Source organism: Phoxinus phoxinus (assembly GCF_949152265.1).
Source record: "Phoxinus phoxinus genome assembly, chromosome: 9".
Lineage (NCBI taxonomy): Eukaryota > Metazoa > Chordata > Actinopteri > Cypriniformes > Leuciscidae > Phoxinus > Phoxinus phoxinus.
This window is the reverse complement of record NC_136884.1, coordinates 11,302,768-11,326,159: the sequence shown is the minus strand read 5'-3', so window position 1 is coordinate 11,326,159 and position 23,392 is coordinate 11,302,768. Positions and strand designations below refer to the sequence as shown.

General features: G+C 40.2%; 2 protein-coding genes across 3 annotated transcripts in view; one reads left to right on the top strand and one right to left on the bottom strand.

Moving 5' to 3' along the window:
- Window positions 1-14,362, top strand: part of LOC307003996 (uncharacterized protein) — a gene marked incomplete at its 5' end in the record, with an annotated part of 44,217 nt that extends 29,855 nt beyond the window's left edge. The window contains 6 exons of the mRNA XM_079622937.1: window positions 1,018-1,251; window positions 8,577-8,647; window positions 8,762-8,872; window positions 9,456-9,553; window positions 11,637-11,706; window positions 13,651-14,362. Of these exons, the coding sequence (XP_079479063.1) occupies window positions 1,018-1,251; window positions 8,577-8,647; window positions 8,762-8,872; window positions 9,456-9,553; window positions 11,637-11,706; window positions 13,651-13,902 (836 nt within the window). The 3' untranslated portion in view covers window positions 13,903-14,362. The remainder of the gene's footprint in view (window positions 1-1,017; window positions 1,252-8,576; window positions 8,648-8,761; window positions 8,873-9,455; window positions 9,554-11,636; window positions 11,707-13,650) is intronic.
- Window positions 14,363-17,535: 3,173 nt separating this feature from the next.
- ascl1a (achaete-scute family bHLH transcription factor 1a) lies at window positions 17,536-23,244 on the bottom strand. 2 transcript variants are annotated; one of them, XM_079623989.1, is made up of 4 exons: window positions 23,018-23,244; window positions 22,225-22,360; window positions 18,574-19,431; window positions 17,536-18,475 (listed from the first exon to the last, which is right to left on the bottom strand). In XM_079623989.1, exon 3 carries the CDS (start codon window positions 19,175-19,177, stop codon window positions 18,587-18,589), a length of 591 nt encoding a protein of 196 aa, XP_079480115.1. In that variant the 5' UTR covers window positions 19,178-19,431; window positions 22,225-22,360; window positions 23,018-23,244; the 3' UTR covers window positions 17,536-18,475; window positions 18,574-18,586. The 2 variants fall into 2 exon arrangements, with proteins under 2 accessions (XP_079480115.1, XP_079480116.1); XM_079623990.1 differs by having other exon boundaries at window positions 17,542-18,475; window positions 18,574-19,099.
- Window positions 23,245-23,392: the final 148 nt, after the last annotated feature.

The window sequence follows — 23,392 nt, the reverse complement described above, 5'->3', positions numbered from 1 at the left end:
GCCGATTTTCCTGTTCTCCTCTCTCTCACACTGTTGCACAAAGCCACATCACAGTCCAGTGTTTTAGATTGAAATGCTGAAGAACACACAATCCAGAAACCCCCACAGGTTCAGTGCTAATCGATCTCACTCTTTGTGTCTGTAAACGCAGGAAGTGCTTTGTGAGGACTTCTCAATGAGTTCTAATGAAAGCTGCTAATTTGGGACCGCTGGTAAATTAACAGACCTCCAGGTCTCTCAAGAGAGCATTTTGCTTTTAAATGGTGTCTTTGAGGAAGGACAGAAAATGTGATTATGAAGTGTAAAGGAGGAAGGAAACAGAATAAGTACATTTTGAATGGAAGAGTTAAGGGGAACATTTGAGAATTCTGCCACAGACAACCCATTGGTATCCGATTCACAGAAAAAGCCAAGTAACAAAAAAGAAAGAAAGCATTGTTTGTGGTCTCACACATTGATAAATTAGACAAATACATCTAATTCTATGCTGTATATGTATTCAAAATGCACAAAATTAATTGTAGATTAGAAGAAAACAGAATATTAAAGGTCACATTTCTATGGGTGGTTTCCATCTTTCCTGAGCCATAAATTGGGGGCGGCAAGACAGTGCTATTGGGATCTGTAAATAATTATAAATAAATCTAAAATAAATTTGAAAGAAATCAAACATTTGATGAATTGTCAGTTATTACTATTGCATTCTGCTTATTGGCAGGAAATCATGATTATGATGCTACATTTGGCTACACTTTGCAGACATTTTTTTAAGAGAGACATACAAACAATTCTTCATATTTTTTTGTTTTAAAATGTGTTTTAAATGCAATACATTATATGATTATATCATTCAGTTATAATAAATAAAAAATGCATTTTGTGAACAATTCATATTTATTTTTAAATTGATTTAAATGTTATTATTAATTTATATTAAGTCACTAATCACAAGTCAGCTGTGCATTATTTAATAATCTAATATGCATGTTATATGGTTTAATGTCTGCTAAATTAAAGAAAGCCCAGCAAACGAGGGGACCATTCTGGTCCTGCAGTGCCCACAGAGGAGTGACCATGCTGAAAAGCACAGGAACAGGTCCGACAGACTCCGAGAGAAGAGGAAGAGGAAGAAGGAGATCAAGAAGACAGAGGCGAGGAAGAATAAAGCCCTGGAGATTTACTCCAAACTGCAGGATGGAAAAGACCTGACAGAGCCCACTCATCAGAGCCCTTGCGCTAAGTTTGAGGACTGTAAGTACAAATCCATATGAAAACCCCTCTGAATTCACAGACTAATAAGGTGAATGTATTATGATGACATAATTTCCAAGTCGCTTATTACCAATCTGCCATTGTGAACTGGCAATTTAAACTGTTGATTGATAAGGTCCTTTCAGTAGGCCACCATTTTCATTTCAAGGACAACAAAAACGCTCACACCATTCAAACAGAGAACCCCACCGCTGTAATTTGACACTGTGTACACACTCCAGTTGTCCCACCATCTCTTGTTTAGTTTTGAGCTCGGAGCTTTGCACTTGATTTTTTAATTAGCTGTGCTTTCGAGTGCCGTTCTGCCGATCTACGCCAATGGTCCCAATTTGCTGGCCATTTTCGTGATTGGATATGCGGTTTGGAGTGCTGAGGAGAGAGAGGGTGTGTACTGAAGGTCAAGGTGAAGGGGCGGAGCCCCAGCAGGGTCACGGGAGGTCACGGGGCTTGTGTGAATGCAGGGGTATTGTGTGAATAGGCCTGATTGGAAAGGTCCCTTCAGCTCCTAATCAAGCACAAGAGGAGGAAGCATGCAGCTGTCGCTCACATCAGAGATGAGTGTTGCTCTTTGTGTGTATGTGGATGAAAGTGAGAGGAGTTTGAAAGGGAGAAAGTAAAGAGAAATGTGCTGAAAATGTTAATGTTCCAGAATGACTTACATTTGTGCCTGTTTTAAGTTCCCTTGTTCTCCTGTACCAATTATTCCTATAGGATTCCCTCAGAACGAGACGGCATTCAGCATAAATTGTGTGTATGAATATGTGTGAGGCCTCTCAGACACGTGTGAGTGTGGCTCCTCATTAGTGGCTCAAAAGCCCTAATTGGACATGATTCGTACCCACTCTCTCCATACTGACCAGAAAATCAATGCACAAATGGCAAGTGTCCCAAAATAGGTCTGGCCTTCCCTGTTCTTTCAGCTTTTCCCTTCTTTCCTCTCTGTTTTTGTGGTTTCTCTTTCTATGGCCCCTACCTGCAGCAGGTATTCAGTGTTTGGCTGTAAATATAGCACTGGTTTTTTGAGTGTTCATGGCTGCATCCAGAATAGAATACTAGCATACTACATACTGGACTGTACAGTACTGTATATTTTCCTTACTATTTTTTTTTAAGTATGTGAAATTCAAATAGTGTGCTACATTATTTTCATCTGACCCACGTTTAAATCAGTGCGTGGCTTCTAGCGTAATAAAAAAGGTGAATTAGTATATTTCACGTGATGTGACGAAGAAAAAACTATAGATAGTGCGGCCTTGAATTAAGAATAAGATTCCTCAAGATATTAATTTGTGGACAATTGAACTACACACAGTTCAATTGTGGTCATGTTGTATTCATTTGTTCCCTTATTTTACCATTTAAAAATATGCCGAAATACAGTCATTATGGGAATCCGCACGATTGGGAGTTTCGTGAGAAGGCGATAAAGTTCCCATCCGGATTTAACTCATTTTCATGTGAATTCTCTGTGTTGAAATTGACAATTTGCTATAGACACATGAATCTTTTTTGCCCACGAAATTTTGCTGATGTGTCTGCACCATTAACCTTTCAAAAAGAATGTGTCAAGAATGAAATATCTGTGTATTACATAATCCATGTATTCCTTTCATCACACTGGAAATAGAGGGTAACTTTGAGTGCGTTGCATGCAGTATTACATGCAGTGTGCACTTCTGTATGCTAGACTCATGGCCAAGTGTTGTAGGATTCCAGTTATTTCATGCATACAGAAAATGTGTTTACTGTGCACACTATATATATACTGCATAAATAATATGAGTATATCATATTATTTATAAATCCAAATATATGCATACTTCCATATATAGTATGCCAAAAGCAAATGAGTTGTGTCTGAATGTGCAGTATTCATTAAATACTGTGCAAAAGATACCTGGAGTTTCTGAAATGCACATCCAATGAGATGTCCCATGAGGTTACAGGAGAGGAGTCATAACGTGTAAATATTAGAGAAGAGTGGAAGTGTTTTTGATAACAGGACAATGCAAACATTGCAGATATGTGTGAACTGCATTCATACTACATGTGTACTTTATAAAACATACAATATCCAGTACTCTGACAATATGCGATTCTGGATGCAGAAAGTTCACACAATAGTATACACTGCATTCTGTAAAAAGAGTATGAGTAGAATGCTATTCCAAGCATAGCCCTTATCTATGTTTCTTCTGGTCACTTGGAGAAAGTGGAGATCTCTGATAAATGTTAGCATTGAAGGGGAACACCTGGTAGACCTGAAACTGCCCCACCCTGCTTGTTTGCAAGTCTGCCAGTGGTTAGTGTTCAGGCCATGTAGGAGGCTGACTATGTGGCTCATTTGTTGTTTTCTCACTGATGAATGGCTTCTTCAAAAGCTCAGCATCCTGAAAGGCCAGAAAGTGTGTGTGTTAGTGGTACAGTGGCTTTATGTAAGTGCTATTTGCGCAGTGCTAAAGGATGGAGTAGCTGTGTGTGTTTACTATTAGCTCAGAGTGACTAGGCAAACAAACAGTCCCGCTATTGACAAGCACGAAGCATGGAATATGCTCGCTGTTTTCAAAGCTCACAGCGAGAGGGAGAGAAGTGAATCTGTCAAAGACTCTATTATGCGGCATCCAAACAGAGTGGGCTTTTCCACAATGCCCTTAATAAAGGGACAATGTCAAGGAGAGCGCTGGCAATAATAGCAGATGATTTGGCCATTGTGGGGTTATCGCTGTAGATAAGTTATAACAGATGATTTGCCCTTTGTGGAGTTATCAGTGGAGATCAGGGTGTAGTGGTTTGTGAGGGATTGTGGTCTGTGTGGATGTGTGTTTGAGAGTGCATGGCATGCAGCCAGCAGGAGGAGTGTGTTGCCTGTGTGTGTCTTTGTTTGTTTTTCACCCCTCCTTTTAATGGGCAGTAAAGGGGCGGAGCCACGTGTCCGGCGGCCAACAACAAAGCTTGCTTCGAGAGGTCTGCCAAAATTTCCCCCCTGCACTTGTTCAAAGGGACCAAAGTACAGTGCCAAATTTTTAAAAATTAAGGAGCACAGCAGAGAGTTGCACAGCCCGTGTAAGTTATTTGTCAGTTGGGTCAGCACCACAGTGGCCCGCACGTGGCATACAGAGTGCATTCAATGTGTGTGTGCACACACACACACACACACACACACACACACACACACACACACACACACACACACACACACACACACACACACTGTTTTGTTTGAAAGATTGGTTTGTGTTATATTTCTTTTAAATACTGTGAATGTCATTTTATTTGGATAATTTTAATCAATGCAATCAAATTCATACTTTTTGAAGTGAGTCTCAGGTGACCAAATACTTTTAGGACCTCATATCTCTTTAAAATCAGACACAAAAGTTGAAACTGAAAATAATATATTGAAATTTTCAGTTGCATGTGTCAAAGTGTCAAAGATGTAGCAACTACAGGCACTTTTTTTTTGTATATGGAAAAATTATCAACTTTGTTGTATCCTTATTCCAGACCTAGACATTATATTATGAAGATCCATTGTAAAAAAAATAATTTATTTAAAGCTATAAACTCTTTATTAAAATATAAAATGATTTACAATTTTACACACACACACACACACACACACACACACACACACACACACACACACACACACACACACACACACACACACACACACACACAGAGTCTGTCAGTTTTGGCATCATTTCCATCATGTACAAAAATGATGGCCCTAATAAAGTTTTATCAAAAGGAAACAGTGACAGCAGAGAGCTTGAGACGAATAACAAAAAAATACTTGCGAACAGAATGTTCATGTTTCAATGACACTTTAAATATGTAAATTTAGAATTGAATATGATTTAATTGTATGCATTTAAGATGCAGTAAACGCTATAAAATTAGCCTTAGCAAGGCAAACTATAGCCTTCCATTTTTTCCCAAAAAAATTATTTCCACCAGAATTAAACACAATATATACACCCTATATGGTGCAAATGACACTGTGGTGGAAATGTTCATGAAATAAAATGTCAAATTCTGCATGTATGTCCCCTGTTGGACATTGTTAGTAGACAAATAAAATAGTGTCTGAAATGTGCTTTAAGAAAGTTTATTTTCTAAAAATCCAAAAGGTTGAAAGTGCTTATAGTTGAAACAGTTGAAGGTTTTCTTGGTTTGACCGTTATTGCACTCAGCGCATACGTTTTTGATAGCTACTGTCATTATTTGACATTTACTGTATGTAGAGCAACCCCAATCTGAGAAAAGAGGTCATAGTCTGCAGATTCAGTTTGACCTTATTAGTAAACTATGTAAGGCAGTCTTTCTGAATGATGATGAACATAAACAATTAAGCTACAGGATTAAATATAGAACACAAACAAACACGAGTACAAAACGGCCCCCATAAAGCACAATGAGTCTCTGTGTATGGATGATAGTGTTATTTTTGAGCGGGAGTGCGTATTTGTATGTGTGTCAGAATGTAGCATCATTGGTCTTCATGACAAACTTATTTCAAGGCATGTTCTGAGACGGTAAGAAATAACTGTATACTGAAAAGCAAAAATGAACATCCATTATTCATTGGCTATAGACGTGAAAGGACGTGCAATCAGTGCATTGCAGTGAAACAGCTGTGAAGTTCTGTCCTGAAGAGTGAGTGTTAAATGGGATGTGACTGCAGTTTTCTATGGCGTCTTCAGCCTTTTGCATAGAATGATTCCGGCTTGAGGTCGTCAGCCCTCGTAGAGGATTGACTCTGTCAAAAAAAAAAAGAAGAGAGCAACAAAGCACAAACGTGCAAATGTGGTTGACGGGGTGCACGTCGCCCGGCTCTCGTCACCCCTGTCACACTTCCCTTTTTCCCTGGCTTCCATTTGCTACTGAATTGCCGTCACTCCCATTACAGATTACGAGAGAAGTTCTGGTCTTGCAATCTCACTTTCTGTCTCTCTCTCTCCACCTCTTTTTTTTTAAGACTTCTTCTCTTGATTAACATTTTCTGCTAGGCTTCACACCAAAGGGCCCAACCTGTGTGCAGCAAAGCCCATGGTGGAAAAAAAGCCATCAGCCGCTGAAGCAGAATCAGATAAGGCTATCAGGCGGGAGGCGTTAGCCCAGGAGCTTTGTGCCCCCTCCATCCCCCTTCCCGCACGTTTGCCTGTGCTTCCTCCCTCAATCTCTCACTCCACTGCACCTTTTGTTCCCTTGATTCCACGGCATAGAGCCCCCCCAAACACACACACACACACACACACACACCATGAGCCACAAATCCCTGAGTGGACCGGTGGCCTGAGCTGGGATGCAGCACTCTGGTGGGGTCTAAAGGACATCTATAGTGGAGTTTAACAGAGGACTATAGTGAAGTTCAAAGGCCTCTGGAGGAGGTAAAATGGGGTAAAATAAGGAATTTGGTGGAGCTACAGACAGTCAGAAAATGGTGCAGGAGTAAACGGATATGTATACATGCTTAATATTTTACTAAGTGAGAAAAAATATGACTGATATACCTACAAAAATACCACAAAGTGTGTGTTTCATTTGTAATCCAGACTGTAGGTGACTTCAAAATATCAAAATACAGATTACAAAAATAAAGTTATTGACTTTTTAACAAAACAAAACAAAACCAGCAAAAAATATTTTCTTAATCTGTGTTTTTGTGTTTTCCAATAACAGTGATCTAAAATCCTTAGGTCATATTTTAGATAACCCACTAAAATTGCTTACTTTCAGACTTTAAAATAACTTTAAGACTATATAAGTATATTCAATTAAGTTTAAGCTTAAAAATGTGCACTGGTAAATAAATAAATAAGCTTAAAAGTAAAAATAGTAAAACGCAAAAATAAATAAATTAGGTTTAGGCAATGTGAACTGGATAAATAAATAAAGTATAAAGAAAATATATAAAATAAGCAAACAAATAAATAAATAAAACAAAAAATGTGAATTGGCTAAATAAATAAATAATATCTAAAACCATGCTTATTTCTACTGGACAACAAGACTAAAACAGTGAACACGTCAATGGAGATAAACAGGAAATTGGGGTAGATGGGGGAAACCAGGTATAGGGACACGCCATATTCAAACCTGCTTCTCCTAAACTGCTTGTATATGTTGTCGGCATGTGCACCACTCACCATGTCACAACTCTGACTGCATCAAGCACGCTTTTTCCATGGGCCAGACATATTTTACAAGACATGTACAACACACACTTCTAAAAGTGTCCTAGCTGCATGTCTCATATAGTGAAAATCCAGACCAATACACATGTGCGACCCAGACAGATCAGATATAGACAGTGGCAGCAGGACCAGGCCAGCATATTCAGTGTCGTGGGAGCATCTGAGACAGATGAGTGCAGATAAAGCGAGAGTCAGTGAATACAGATCAGTTCAATGATCCGAACAGATCACTGTTTCAGATTTTAAGCTAAATCCAAGCGCTGCCGGGGGACCGGGGTGACACCAGAACTCTCGCTAGCCGCAGTTATTTGCAAACAGATGTGCGTCCCTGGACCGAGAGGTTTTGATCAATCAGGCCTTAACAAGTCAAGTTGACTACATGCGAATGTAACACTTTGCATGAGAATGGAAGAGGCCATGCAAGGCCCGGGTTTGATTAGGGGTAAGCTGATAAATGGCAGATTGAATCGGACCCCTGTGAGCAGGCCGCAGCTCATTGGGCCCAGTGCTTTAAATCCACACTGATATCAACTCTTTCCTCCCTATTCTTCTGCCTCGCTGATGAATAGATCCATTATTCAGTGGATTCTGTCTATCATTCTCGTTTGTTTCATGTATTGGAGTGCAGCAGCTTAAATGAGCTCTCCACAGATTTCTTTCCTCCCTATTCCTTCTTTTTCTTTTCAACTTTCCTGTTCTGATCCTCTTTTCCTAACTCATCTTAGTCATTCCCATCTGTCTGTCCCTCTGTGGCCAAATGGTTGAGTTTCTGCCTTTCCCTGTACTTAATGCTTCATTATGTGGTTGGACTCAATTGATGGTAAATAGTAAAATACATGTATTTTGTTGTTCTTCAGGTTAGATAGATGGAAAACTAAAATTCATATCATGGTAAATCCACATTTAGCAATAAATGTAACTTCTGTATGAATGTTTTTGGCAACATGTTGTATTTGTTTGTTTATATACCTGTATTTAATAGTTAAACAATATATATATATATATATATATAATGTATAAATGCTGTAAATGTAGTTGAAGTTAACTGTTGTGTATTGTAGATTGTAGCCCACATTTGAATACATTTGTGTGCTTGTTTTGCAGTCGATTTTCTGGCAAAGTACTGCATCCTCAATCATGAGAAGCTGTCAGTGTACAAAAGGGCTTTTGAGGCCGTGAGTAAAAGAAATGAAGAAAACGTTATCAAAATAAACTGTTTTGCTCATTTTCATATTGGTAATGATGACAGTAATCACTAAACTGTCTTTTACTGTATTCTCTGCCTGCAGGCTGATAGCGATGGAGATGGTTATCTGAGCTGTTTCCAAGTGCTACTTGCCCTGAAAGAGATCATTCCCCCAGAACTTCTGACTGAAGAAGAGGAAATATATGTGTACAGGGTGAACGCATGCCTTCACAGAAAAATATCTGCCCGTCTTTCTTTTTTTATCTCAATGTCTGGAGGCAATTCACAAAAAAATGATTTGTAACCGCTTATAGCGCAATTTATTTGCATGTACTGTCTGTGTTGTTTTAGCAACCAATTCACTAAAGGATTCATGCAAATCAAAGTAACAGCGCAAACACACCCTGAAAATCTGTGCCGAACGTAGTTTGCACTGTCCTCATCTTGCAGGGCCCTTATCTACACCAAACAAACTTGTCTACACCATACAACTGAATATAAGCTTCCTATGAGACTATTCTGCATCATTTGATCATTTTGATTTCATTAATTACATACTGCCATGATTGCTAAACATCTCTTTTAAACAAAATTCAGTTACTGCCAGTTTAAAAAAACAAACTGGCAGTGTTTCATCTATTATAATTTTATCTATAAAAATGAAATACAATTGTATTTATTCTGATTGTTAATACTATTATGTTTTATAATAAAATAAAGCAATTAAGATAGAAAGTTGTGTTGTGTTTGCATTGAAAATGTATATGTATTTAAATAAGTATGTGATCTGTTCTCAGATTCTGGAGCTGGTTGATTTCAGAGTGACAGAAGGCCTTACGGATCTACGCCTGTTTGCTGTAGTGGCCAGTCTGGCCCAGAAAATAGCCACATTAGAGTGAGTCGACAGGCCAAGCATTCAACACACACAATAGCATTAGAAGAGGAGTCACTGACCTTCCATAAATAAGGATGGGTAGTTCATGAGTGTTTGTGTGTAGGAGCACATGGAAGACCGAAAATTGTGTGTATTCGGTTTTGTAGCACCTATGCCATTCAATTGTACAATAATACAACACAATGTCCCTGCACACCAGCACTTGTCTTCCTGCCATGCGATTCGAGGGTGACCCATGACAGCCTGGGCGGTCGTGTGTCGTGTTGAAGTCCATTACTGTGATGAGGGTTTGGGGGCATTTGGCTGTGATGCTACACTACAGCCCATATGCCAGAGATTCCCACACACAGGCTCTTTCATTCCTGCTCACTTTTTTTAGGATCTTTAACAGCTTCCACTCAACGCAGGGGCCCATTCTGGGTTTCCTGGGTTATGTGTGCGAGGGGATTTGGGGTCACGCCTCTTCGCTGATTTACGGCATTGCTCTTTGAGCATGTGAGCGATGCCTTTCCCTATGCTAGTGGACAAATGCAACAAATGAAAAGGAACAAGGCTGTTTCTTTGGAATGGACACAATAGGGACATTTATGTGCTTTAACCTTTTCCATCAACCTCTTCTGAACCCTGATATGGATTTGACCCCATTCATTAGCTGATATACACCCATGTTCACTCATTACAGTGGTAATAACCCTCGTAGAATGACAAAATCCAGTCCGACTGCTTGTTTTTTGGCGTGAATGTCCAAAATCTCTCCTGTCACCTTTTGCTCTCGCCATCTGTCAGTGCTTTGGCACTTTCTCCTGGAGCTGGTCATGTGATTAACCACTGCATTTCCATACAGAGGCTGATATTAGCAGCAGCAACCTCTCAAAACAACCTGTTTTCATCCACCTGTGGGATTTTTGTGGGTTGGAAGGTAGAAGCGTCCTGGGTGGGCTGCGTGTGGCCTGAGTGTCCACAGGTTCAGTTCCAGTGACGAGAACAGTAAATCTATGGCTTAATTGGACTGATTCAACCCTGCGAGTCAATGCGTGACTCACTGCACCAATTCAGAATGAAAAAACGGAGGGAAACCTGAACCGACCTCCTTTAGCATCCCGCCTCTCTCTCTTTCTTGCACTCTCTGACCCAGTCCAAAACATAAACACACTTACCGCCAAAACCTGCTTGTCAAAACAACTCCACCCAAACTTTAAGTGGGTCACCCGTCTGCCCCCCTCCAAAATCCAACCATATCTTGCAAACCCCCCTGCCAGAACCGCCAAAACTTTGGCAATTACGTAAGCACGAGGTCCGCGGTGATGGGGCTCAACAATAGAAATGGGTTAGAGCTGCTATTATCCTCCTCTCTGTCTCTGGTGCGCTCTCTTTTGCCCCGGCTATTATCCACGGTGCAGTTTGGGCTCTTTTTCTGCAAACCAAGTGCAATTAATGATCATTAGCTGGCCTGTCTCCCCTCATTCCCATCAAACCCCCTGTCTCACCGCAAGCCCGAATGAACGGGCCAATAGCGGTTTGTCCTAGGGTGGCGTACCAGCAGCTATTCTCCTCCCAGCATGCTCTCTGAACGGAGGGGCTCGTTAGCACAGGGATGACCATCGTTGTGCCACACGCTGGACAGTGAAGTTCTGTCCCGACTGAATAGGCGCTGCCTCTGAGCAATTATCCCAGTGTGTGCGCGTGCAAGTGTATATTTGTGTAGATGTGTATTGGTCACATTGCTCCAGAGCGTGTCCCCTAAACACCCTCCTCACACTGGGGCAGGGTTTTATTTATCCGTTATAGTGGCGGGTTGGCCCTGTGTCTGAGATCATTGTTTTAGGGGACAGGCCATAATGAGCAACCACAATGGGCTCAGAACACTTTAGCATCATTGCCCCCCTCACCCCCACCCAAAACAACGCACCACATGATTTCGCTGGAAAAAGTACCCGCCAAAATACGCTAACATTTACCAGATATCCTTGCATAACCCCATCGACCTCTGATACATTTTGATACATTTTTTTTATTCTCATAATTTATATATATAATTTGATCAAATATCAAAAACCTAAGAGACTTCTCTTTTGATTCACAGTGATTTCATGCGCTCCCTCGTCAGCAAGATGGATTTCAAATCTCTGGAGATGAAGCTTTATAAAGCCAAGGTTTGTTTTCTATTGACAATAATGATATTAATTGTCATCTGTCATACTTGCTTCATAGCAAACTGTTCCTGTTCATTTGGCAATTCTGTCCCTCTTTCTCCCTCTCCCTCTCTCAGTAGGAACTAATTACAGTGAAATGGAGACCATAAAACACTTTAAAGGCCAACTCAAACGCGGGCTTAGTAAAACTACCTGTTTCCGTCAAGCACCTTGCATGTTCATTGAGAGCCAGAGTAAAAAAGAGAAATGGCATTTTCTCTCATTTTTTCTTCAGCCTTTTCCCCTCCCTCGTATTCATGGATTACAGGCTGTAATCTCATTAAAGTGGCCGTCAGTGTACATCCAGTGCAGCGTGCTCTGTAATCAAGCAAAGACATACTGCTCATCTCGGATAAAGCAGAGGTATAAGGTGGCCATTCAGTGGAAAGACCCGACCAGACCCATTGAACAGAAAGGGCCGGCTGCTGAAAAGCGTAGAGACATAAAAGTTGATGGCGGAGGCTGGGGAAACTGAGCCCCTGCCTGGTCTAGGGGTTAGGTGGAGAGGGGAGGCTAATTACAGAGTGAGCTGGGCTTGAATTGTTATCGACGGAGAGGAGAGAGGAGTGGGCACTTTGCCAGGGGATTACAGGACACACACACATACACTCACTTTTAGTCATTACCTCGGATGCATTTAACTGTGCAAACAGGTGCGCTCACAGAAGAGTAGGAAAAGGCCGCTGTAATTTGAGCCCCCTCTGGCACACGTGTGAACCCAGCATACGCTTTCACTCTCTCACACAAACATACAGGTTATACCGACATCAGTGCCCTGACTATCCAGAAGTGTGCAATAGGTGATGACTCGGGCCAAATCAATGGGAATGGAGGGTTATATGTATAGACTTGTGCTGCTATGTACCACAAGTTAAAGCCTACAAATGCCTTGTAATTAGAGTTGATGAAAAGATATTTTATTTTATTTTGGTAGTACTACACTTTTGGACACACACACAAAAAAAGGCCAAACCAAAAATGGCAAAATATTTAGTGATCTGTTAATGGTCTTCAACATATTAATCTCAAATCCCTGGTCAGATAATTAACAAGAATTGCACAAATACGGAATTAGCCTTCACTTTTCTGCGAATGTTTAAGCCATGTGGGTAAACTTGCAAACAGCTTTTTACATGAAGGAGAGTCAGTGTTGTTCCACTCAATGTTAATGGTTTCAAACTGTTCATAGTTGAAAAATGTCTCCCAGTTCGTTTGAGTTTAATGTGAGACCAAATATTCACTATAGGGTTCAAATCTGGACTCTCTCTGGACAGGCCAAAACATGAGCCTGATGGACTTGTTCTCAAGCCACTTCTTCATTGTCTTTGCAGTTTGGGCAGGAGCATTGTCTTGTTGAAAAGCAACATCTGACCATTCCTCTTTAGATAACGACTTTTCATTTGTGGGAAGCAAGACATTCTGAAATATTCTCCTGTACTCCAAAGCATTAAATAACTTTTCACAGTGAAATAGCTCACCATTACCAGCAGCTAAGAAGACTCCACACACAATGACACCTCTTCCTCCATGCTTCACTGTGGTAGAGATGCATTTAGTAAAAAAAAAAACTCGAAGACACTTCTCTGGAGCATCACCATGCAACTCGTGTTTCACTGTGATTCATCACTCCACACACAACTTCCCATATTCTGCCAAATATTCATTCTTACAGTACAGACAGCAATGGCTTTTTAATTAGTGGGCTTGGCCATTTTGGGCTTGGCCCTTTTTTCTTTCTTTTTTTGGCCAGGAGTGCAAGTACCTGCAACAGTATAGCACTCAAAATAAAACCTAATTAATCTAAATATATCCAGAATATTCACCTGCATGCCTAATGTAAGTGTCATAAGATCTAAATACATTGATGCTGTTGTACTAACCTGAGTATGCGTGCTTGTTCTACAGCAGTTGTTCCTGTTCTTACTGGAGGCCCAGACAGGGGGTGCTGGGGCGCCAGAGGGTTGCATTGAGGCAGAGCAACTCCTAGTGGAGCTCAAAGCAGGGGGCATCAGGCCGGAGCACGAGGCGTCGGTAAGACGGGAACTTCGCAATCTGCGCTCCCTCGACCTTCTCGACTTCCTTGCTCACCTGCCCCTCTTCATCCTCATCCACAACTCGGTGATCGCCAACCCCTTCGATGACTCCAGTAACCTGTGATGGTATCAACAAGAACTGTTTGCACTAATGGTTGTGTCATATTAACTCACATTAACTATATAATAATACACATATCTGAAAAAAGTTTAGGGTTGGTAAGATTTTTTTTATGTTTTTGAAAGTCGTTCTTAGGCTCACCACAACTGCATTTATTTGAAGAAAAATATTATTACAATTTTAAATATTTTTTTCTATTTTAATATATTTTAAAATGTCATTTATTCATGTGATGTCAAAGCTGAATTTTCAGCATCATTACACCAGTCTTCAGTGTCAGACATTTTCTAATATGCTGATTTGGTGCTCAGGAAATATTTCTTTATATTATAAAGTGAATACAGGTGGGGCAACTGGTGAAGTAGAAACAATAAATACGGAAACAAATACTGATCAAAATGATTATGTTTGTGAAAAAAGTGTCCCATTTAACCTGCATCAATAAAAATGAACTACAACAATGCTTTAATTATTCTTTCATCATCCATGTCAAAACTCTCCACAAAAAAAAGGTTAACACTGACTGAATGTGTTGTCGAAATGACAAAACTTCACTGCAAAATAGGCCATGGATTTCATTTACTGCAAAAGACTGCATCAGTGGCCAGAGTCGTCAATGCTGAGCATAGAGGAGTGCTGTCTGTGGTACTGAAACACTGTTTGCTCTGCACTCTTCAGGGCCACAGTCGAGCAGCTCATATTTCATGCAGGCTAGAGGCTTTATTAAATGTAATTCACAATTTGGTGTACAGAGAGCGAAAAGTTTGTGCAAACATGGTCGTCAAACATCCTATCATCACTGATAATCACTCACCATAACTAGGACTCATGGGGAAAGAGGACAGAAGAGCTTTGACAAGCATGGAGAGCACCGTCACATTCAGACATAACAAAAGTGAGCATTTGTATAAGAAAGAGGAGAGAGGGGGAAAAACTGAAAAGGATTGAGGTAGCGAGAAAAACTGAGAACGACCGGTCTCATTTAGCCCAAAGAAATGACCGCAGTCCTCTGTTAGAGATTGGACAGTTGTGAAAAGCTCTCTGGGCACTCATGAGGAAGTGAGTGCTGTCTAACAGTCTGCGTCTTTAGATTTACAAAGTCTGTTGAAGAAGTTGAGAGGCAAGGATGGCAGCACTTTCAAAGAGAATGAAAGGAGGCTGGAGAGGAGTGATAACAAGAAGTCCCCATGAATTTCAACAGGGAGAACATCAGAGGGGCCCGGATCACTAATCAGTGTGGGTTACATGCTGCCGCTCCCGTTCTATTCAGGCATGGCATAATGAGGAGGCAACATTCTGCCACAAAGGGATGGACACGCGGACAGGCTCCAATGGGCTGTGCGCACAACTACACACACTGCGTTGCTTGCTACCGTTCCCTTGGACACAGTTCAGATTGAGCATGAATAGTTTGTAAAGGGAATTGGTGGCTTGAATCTTCAGGTTAGACACAAAGCGCATTCACAACAGGTGAACGGAAAAGTTTAACCAAGACATTTCCATTGCTTTCTGTGTGTGTTTAGTTGTGGGGGAAAAAACTAAACAAATTTATGCAAGATTCTTTTGCAGCTTTACTCTAGCAAACCAACAATTAGTCTGTAAATGTTAACATGTTTTTACATTGCTTTAACTCATCAAAATATTTTTTTACCTTTTTATGTTATACACAATTCAATTATTTAAAGTCAGTCACTGAAAACAACAAGTTGATTGTACTTAATAAAGTAAGGCAGCAACTTCTAAGTAAACTACAAACCAACAATTAGTACATTTCTGCAATGTCTCTTGATAAAACAATGTCCTTGAACAAACTTATTTGATGGAAGCCATCTTTTATTATGTTTTCCCGGCTTATCTTTCAGCGACAGACACAAGAAGCCAGGAAATCAAGTGGAAAATGTGTTTCATCCTTCTCAGAGATCCTGATTCATTGATTTTTTAAGGAATCAGAGGGGCAAAAAAGAATTGCCTCTCTTCCCCAAATTAATTTTACACCAGATAGATATGAAGCTCTATCTATTGAAATGTAACTGACAAATGGGTCCAGTTAGCTATAAGACGATGCTCGGTCAAGCGACTGATGGATAAGTGCAAAAAATTATTTCCCAAGCCAGTTGACAGTTCAGACCCATCCAATTTGACTAGTGGTTTAACATGTCATAGAAGTTGGGTCACAGTGAATCACACAGTCGCAAGGAATTCTGGATTAACTGACTTGGTCTGTTTTAAAACAAAATTTAAATACTTAAATTCTCATACGATGTGACAGTTCTGGATAAATGTATGTGAATGGATGGAAAAGTAAGATATTTTTTAAAGTAAAAATATGTAAGCATGAAGGTACACCCCTAAACGGAAACGTGAGTGGATCGTACGAAAACAAGAACGAGATAGGCCTACGGTTTTATACGAATTAGCCAACAATACGCCAAAATGTAAAATAGATACGAATTGCCATGAGAGTTTATTCCCAACTTTCTGCACACTAGCACTAGTCTGGTAGAGCTAATTAAAAATAAGAGCAATGGTTTGAATCTGAGATAAGCGTAACTTTGGCTGATTGATAAACTGGGGTATAGGCCTACTTCGTCACTCTTAGGCCTATCCTACCCTAAACAATGCCCGTGCTACTTTCGTCTGGGACATGTTTTTTTTCTTCTTCAACACCTGCCTCTTGTATACAGCAACTCGCTTCCAGACGCCGTGTGTTTTTAAAGGGGCAGTTGTTGAGTGCGTGTCGCGCGCTGTTGTCAGAAAGGCACACGCGCCTTCAGCCGACTCCACTCGAGCGCCACACACGCGAACAGAGCCTTTCAATTCATTACAGCAGGCACGCGCCCGCCCCGCGCGCACACACACTTTACCTGTCAAACTCCACGACTGTTTTATAAACTTCACGACTGTGAGTTATTTATGTGTAATCTTAACAAAAGTGTTTTACTAAATACGTTTGTACTTTTGGGTCAGTGACGTCACGCTCGTGTTTTTTGATATTTGAAGTTTTTCATTAAAACGCAATAGAATTACTTGAATGAATAACATTTTCACAATTTCTGAATGAAAAGTTATTTTTATATTTTTGCTGGGCCTAAAGTTAAAATGCCATAGGTGGTGTAACTGTCCAGATTGTAAAAGAAAGAAAAAGAAAAAAATTAAAAGGCTGATCATTCTTGGAGAAAATACGAAAACCATAATATCTGTAAACACTATTTTATTAACAAATATTTTATTATACAAAAATAGATTAGGAACCATCTTGCCCTGTGCGTCCACAAAAATCGTATATATTTCTCAGTATTTTAACAATCGTATTCCCTCGTTTTAAGTAAAACATTGTTTTTATAATTATCAACAATAATAAAAGCAAATAACCATCTTATGTTTATACACTCTCATGAGAGTAAGTCTCTCTGCCATTCTCACCCACAAAAGTGTTAGTAGGGTGAGCCAACAATATGTTTATTTTCCAAAAGTGCTGTCTTCTCCAAATTGGCATTCATTATGAGCGCATGCAGTCTGTGAAACGGTCCAGTATGCTGGTCACGTCTCCTCCTGCCTGACAACAGGCAGACTGCCGAGGGTTAGCAGGCTTATCACTTTTGTTGCCCATAAAAAAGAAAATGTGCAACGAAAATCTACACTTGACACTTGATTGTGTTCTTATAAAATTGATTGCAGTAATCAACAAGAGAATAGGTTGCAATACACAAGCAAACTCAAGAAAACATGTTTCTTTTAGAAACTTTTATTATGAGACTAAACTGTAGAAAATATGGAGATAAGGCATATTCTTATTTTCTGAAAGATGCAAACCCCAGCATTGTAAAGGCAAAGTGGAACAGTGTGGAGACACAAAACACCTCCGTTTGGACAATAGCTGCATAACCTTTGATCACTTCGAGTCATATTACAATTGCAATTATAATTCCTATTAAATAAGACACGTTGGTGTTGAAATTTAAACTCTTGAGTATTAAACTCATCTAAAACCCCCACAACCGTAAAGGGAATTGCCTGCTGCGATGCATTTGAGACTATAAGTCTGAATAAGCGAGAGGTAATGAGCAATTTACGGCAAGCTATAGGTCAAAAATATATACATATTAAAATTAATGTGTACAAAAACATCTATAAATCTCTTACATACAAAAATAGCTTAATATATTTCAAAAAAAAAACATTTTTATACAAATATAACTTCATATAATAAAATTCGCCAAGTTGGAAGCATATTAGAGTTATGAGGGGGTCTATCAAGGCAAACCTTCTTTGATTACATTAGCATAGGTAAAGAACAACGTTTGCTTATTGTTGTTTATATGCCACAGTGTCGTGGAAAGTCATTTTAAAATAGATTTCTTGGGCGAATGCGCTGGAAGGACTGGTCTCCCGCTCTCCTTCAGTCCTTTGGCTCTTTGACACTCGGGACCCGTGGTTTGCCGGTATGCATGGGCCATCTCTGGGTGTGGATTCGAGTCTATCCGAACCGGACTGCAGCGCAAACGCAGTGCTGTGTTCTTGGAGGACATCCGAGTTCCTCCCAAGTGAAGTGAGTGCTGCGATTTTTAAGCGTTTCCTAGAAAGAGAACATGTCATGGTGAATATCTTGCATGAACAACAAAATAGGAAAAGCGCAGCAAGAGCTGCAATAATGGTGTTTTGATTCATACGAACCTTTCACGAACGTTCAAAACCAGTTGGTGAAGTCCAGGAGCTCTTGTTCTTCTGGACTCAGAGGGTCGTAGGATCCCTCATCTGAAGAGTAAGAGGACACGGGCGAACCGGCCATAGAGTTCATGTCATTCGTGTAGTTCTGGGAGATGGTGGGTGACAGGACGCCCGACTGGAACGCCGCGCTCACCGCGTCATGCTCGTCCAGGAGCTGCTGGAGCGCGCGGATGTACTCCACAGCCGAGCGCAGCGTCTCCACTTTGCTCATCTTCTTGTTCGCCGCTCCGTTGGGAACGTGTTCGCGAAGAGTAGCAAAGCCGTTGTTCACCAGCTTTACCCGGTTGCGTTCTCTCTCGTTCCGCCTGGCCACCGCGTGCGGCTGCTGCTGAGGCAAGCTGTACCCGAAGCCGGCGAAGTTGAGCCTCCTTTTGCACCGGAGCAGCTCCGGGGAGGATGAGCGCTGCCTCTTCGCCTGCTTCGATGCGGACTTGTTGCTGCACTGGCTGTCGGTCGGACTGAGTTGGATGCCCTGGGAGGCAAAAAAGCAGGCAGGTGCCATGAACTGCTGCTGGTTTACGCTTATTTCCATCTTGGCAGTGATGTCCATTTCGCGGATGGGAAAAAAGAGCGAGGGAAAGCACACAAGTTTCTTTGGACTGCCCAGTGGCCGTGCGTCTTGCTCGTGGCGTTCACGTGTGGCTTCAATGGGCAGGGGTGCTCCGGACTCTCGACCTGTTCTGAGTTAGGAGATGGAAACAGCGCGGCCTTTTCAATACGCCGACGGCCCGCCGCGCGTTCTCCTGACCACGCCCCCTGAGATGCGCTTGCGTTGCGTACGCCAGGCGCGTGCCGCTCCTGCCACTGAGTAAACAACTTCTCGTAAAGAATGACTAGAGGTGTTTTTCGGTTATGACAAGTGTTTCTCGGAGAACAAACACACGCACACACTTAACTTCGAGCTGCAATGAAGGCACCCCGTGACCTTGTAAAATTAAACAAGGGCGCATTTCGATTTTTCATTATGGCGCTTAATTGAGAAACGCGTCATTAAACTGGCGATTAACAATTTTAAAACACGGAAAAAGCTTGAGAAAACAAATAAAAGAATCGAGCATGTTTACGGGGACGATGTATTTAGCTACAGCTAAACACTCGAAAATTCATGAATGAGTTTTTTAGGCTTTTATAACAATGGCAGAATAGATAATGTCAGTACACAGCTTATCATGAAAAAGAGTTTAGAAATAAAACAATTCACAGAAATGTAGCCAATAAGGAAAAAAAAATATAATTGTTTTGGCCATCAAATACTGGCATCAATGATAACAATTTATAACATTTCAAACATATTTGACAACTTGCCCTGACCTGACATTTACGGAAAAAATAGCAAATGTAGTTTGGAGGACAGATGGTTTCAGGTGTTTGAAATAAAGAATATACTTTCAACCAACCTTTTGGCCGGATTCGTGTTTGTGAGAACCTTATATTATTTAATCACATAAGAATCCTGTTTATAAGCTTTCTAAAATGTCGATCATCATCCATTTATCAAATAAATCAGATCTTATATAACAATTTGTAACTGCTGTTGTGAATAAGACCCACTTGTTCACATCCATTCAGAGGCGAACAAACTCATTCAAAACACTTTGCTTTCACTGAACTCAAATGTAGCCTATAGTTTAGTTATGAATTCACGCCGGTCACGGTAACGGTTACATTGTTAACGCGTTACAGCCATATCATATTGCTCCATATATATAGGGAATATTTAGGGAATCAGAGCAAGACGAATTTGGCCAGTCATTATAAGAAATCATCACAGCTGGAAAGGCGGAACGGATGGGTTATTTTGTGGACGCGCGTTAAGAAAAGCTCCCGACAATGTATTCACTCTATTTACTTGCATTATATATCTCGATTAATTTCCCTTCTTTCATAGCGTGATAATGGCACATTACTTTCAACCAACTTTGTTTGAATGACTTTGCCTGCGCCGGTGTTGTGTGCGCGCGCGATGCATGTGGAGTGGAGAGGGAGGGGGGCAATAAATTGTGTAATTTCTCTTAGTTGGCTGAGGCATTCAAGATCAGGCCAGCATTCAAGCACCCAGCCCCCTCCAACTTTCTTTTCTCTCCCTCTCTCTTTTTCCCCCCTTCTCCTTTTTTAGAGCAGCAAGGGCGTTTAGAAAAGAAGCGTGGGTTCTATTCACTCCGGCTGGGACTCTCTGAAACATATCCACCATGCTCTGTCAGTGCATTTGCAGAGTCCAATTAGCGTTTTGTAAGCCCCTCTTTCTTTCATGATACTCAAGGCTCAGGGAAGGTTCCAGTCATTCCCGGGTGTAATAATTAATATGACATCTGGGCGTCTGAACTTCTATTGAAACACCTCTGCACTCGGAGAAATGCTGTAAAATAATAAAAACAAAACAACTCCATACAAAGCCGTTTGTTTTCTCCTATATGCCCGGGTTTGATATGCAGGATTATATTTCAATTTGTAAGCTGTTAAAACTACATTGTAAAGTTGTTGTTGTTTCTTGATAGCTTCAATGACTATTCATTGCTGCTATTTGGAGCAGATGCGTGGCGTTTATGCACTGCCATTTCTGATGTTAGTGGATGAGAGCATGTTGAAGTAAATGAAACGGTCATATAAATGTGAAAGAACCGAACACCGATGATTCCTTGTTAAATGCGTGCGCGTGCTTCATACCCATGTGAACGCGCATGAGAGTCTGCAGCGCGATCCACTGCAGTTATGCAGAGACAGCATGTGGGCAACAAGATGTTTACTGCACATACCGGTACGTACATAAGCTAATCCTATAAAACACACTGTCACAGTATAGAGGATCTACAAGTTTTTAACAGTTTTTTGAAGCAAAGAGTTGTGTTCCAAGTTTTTGCATTAACATTTTGGGATCCTTAAAGAAATCCTTTTTTTCTTAAATATGAAGAACATTTGAATTATCTAAAGAACATTTTGTTTTCACTATAAAGAACTGTTTGTAAAATGGAAATGTTACATGGATGTTTAATGTTCTTCATGGAACCACAAACAACTTGTAATTTTAAAAGTGTTGGGGGGCTAAATTATTTGGTATCATTAAAACAACTGCAATTAAAAATGATCAGAAAGTGATCAGAAACTAGTATGCATCTTATATGTACACTGACTGTATATGTCAATACGTTATGACAACAATTTTTTAACGCTTTTACTCATCAAAATAAGTTAAGCCATGCATTAAGAAAAAAAATCAAGATCCAACTTTTTTTTAAGTCAGTTTAAATGTAATTCAAGTTGAAATGACCTAAACATCCAAGTTGATTGTACTTAAAAATGTAAGGCAGCAACTTTTAAAGTGTACTACATTTTTATGTAAAAGTGCATAATTGCAGCTAAGCGACATTTATCTTTTTAAAAACATGTTTTCTATAGGGCTCTTGAAGTAAACAAACTTCAGTCATGATTTGTCGAGAAACTCCACAATATAAGGCAAAGGCCAGATGTGTTTGTCATATTAGCCATTCATTCATTTCATTTAGCTTGAATATGTGCATTAACTACCACCATACCTTGATGTGTTTTTGTGATAACATTTCTATACTGAGGGAGGGATACTGTATCCTAAACTTACCCTACCTGAAAACATCTGCAGGTGTTGAAGGGTAATTGTGTCCAGATGTTCATTCAAGAAGAGTCTTTGCCTGCTGTTGTGCAATTTCTGAGGACTTCAACACTAAATAGATCAGGTAGTTGGGTCATGGTCCTACATCTCCTGTGTAAATAAAGACATTCTAATGCAATATTCCCACATCCTATGCAGTGATCACATATTATTCTAGCCTCAATTTCTGAGGTAGGGTGATGAAATGAAGTGTTTTTGTATCGGACTGATTGTATTGCTACGACGATTTTTGTACATTTAGTGTACATGTATCCATGTACAATATAGGCTATTTTGGTCTTCTTTATATTGAACAGTGGAGTTAACAGAATGGCTGATAAATGGTACAGACACCTACTGCCATCTACTGGTGAAGTCATGGATGGATTGTGCAAGCATAAGTATTGTGTGTGTGTGTGTGTGTGTGGAGAGTGAGTGTTGGGGTGTTGGGGGGTGGTAGGGTTAGGTTGTGTGTGATATCTCAGTGCCTCCACTTTGTTTTTTTTGCGTATATTCATGTTTATTTATATCTATATTCCAGTTTTATTATTTATGTGTGGTCCTGTTAATGTCACTGCATGTCTGAGACTTGTCACAAGCATTTCAATGCCCACTTTTCCCCAGTGTTAACTGTGCAAATTACAAATAAATGCCTCTTGACGTACAAATAAACATACAAATAGACCTATATATTTCTATGATGTTTGAAAAGCATTTCGATAACACAAAAGTTACATTATTAGTAGTAAGTTGGAAAGTGTATTTTACCTGACGTCAAACAGACACGACACGAGGTTGTATCCAACAGTAGGACTAACGTTAGCTATGCATATGTGATGCGTCGACAAAATTAGCTACATTATAAATATAACCAATATGTTACTGTTGGTTTTATAAAGTATTTTACATAATTGACGGTGCTTTATATAAGCTATAAATCCTTTTATGAAGTAGACCTCCCTAAAATCAGTGTATCTTTCTCGTACTGGTTTACACGTTCCTTCGCCTGCTGGACTTAATTAACTTGGCGCCATCTCGTGGTCATAAACAGAACATCAATGTAGTTAAATAGTTTTTTTTATAATTTATAACGGAATCCTGCATCAGTTTTTTCCAATCTTGAAAACTCAATCCCTTATAATT

Excerpts from the sequence above, each read along its gene's own strand:
- ascl1a (XM_079623989.1), bottom strand. The coding sequence starts at position 19,177 with ATGGACATCACTGCCAAGATGGAAATAAGCGTAAACCAGCAGCAGTTC.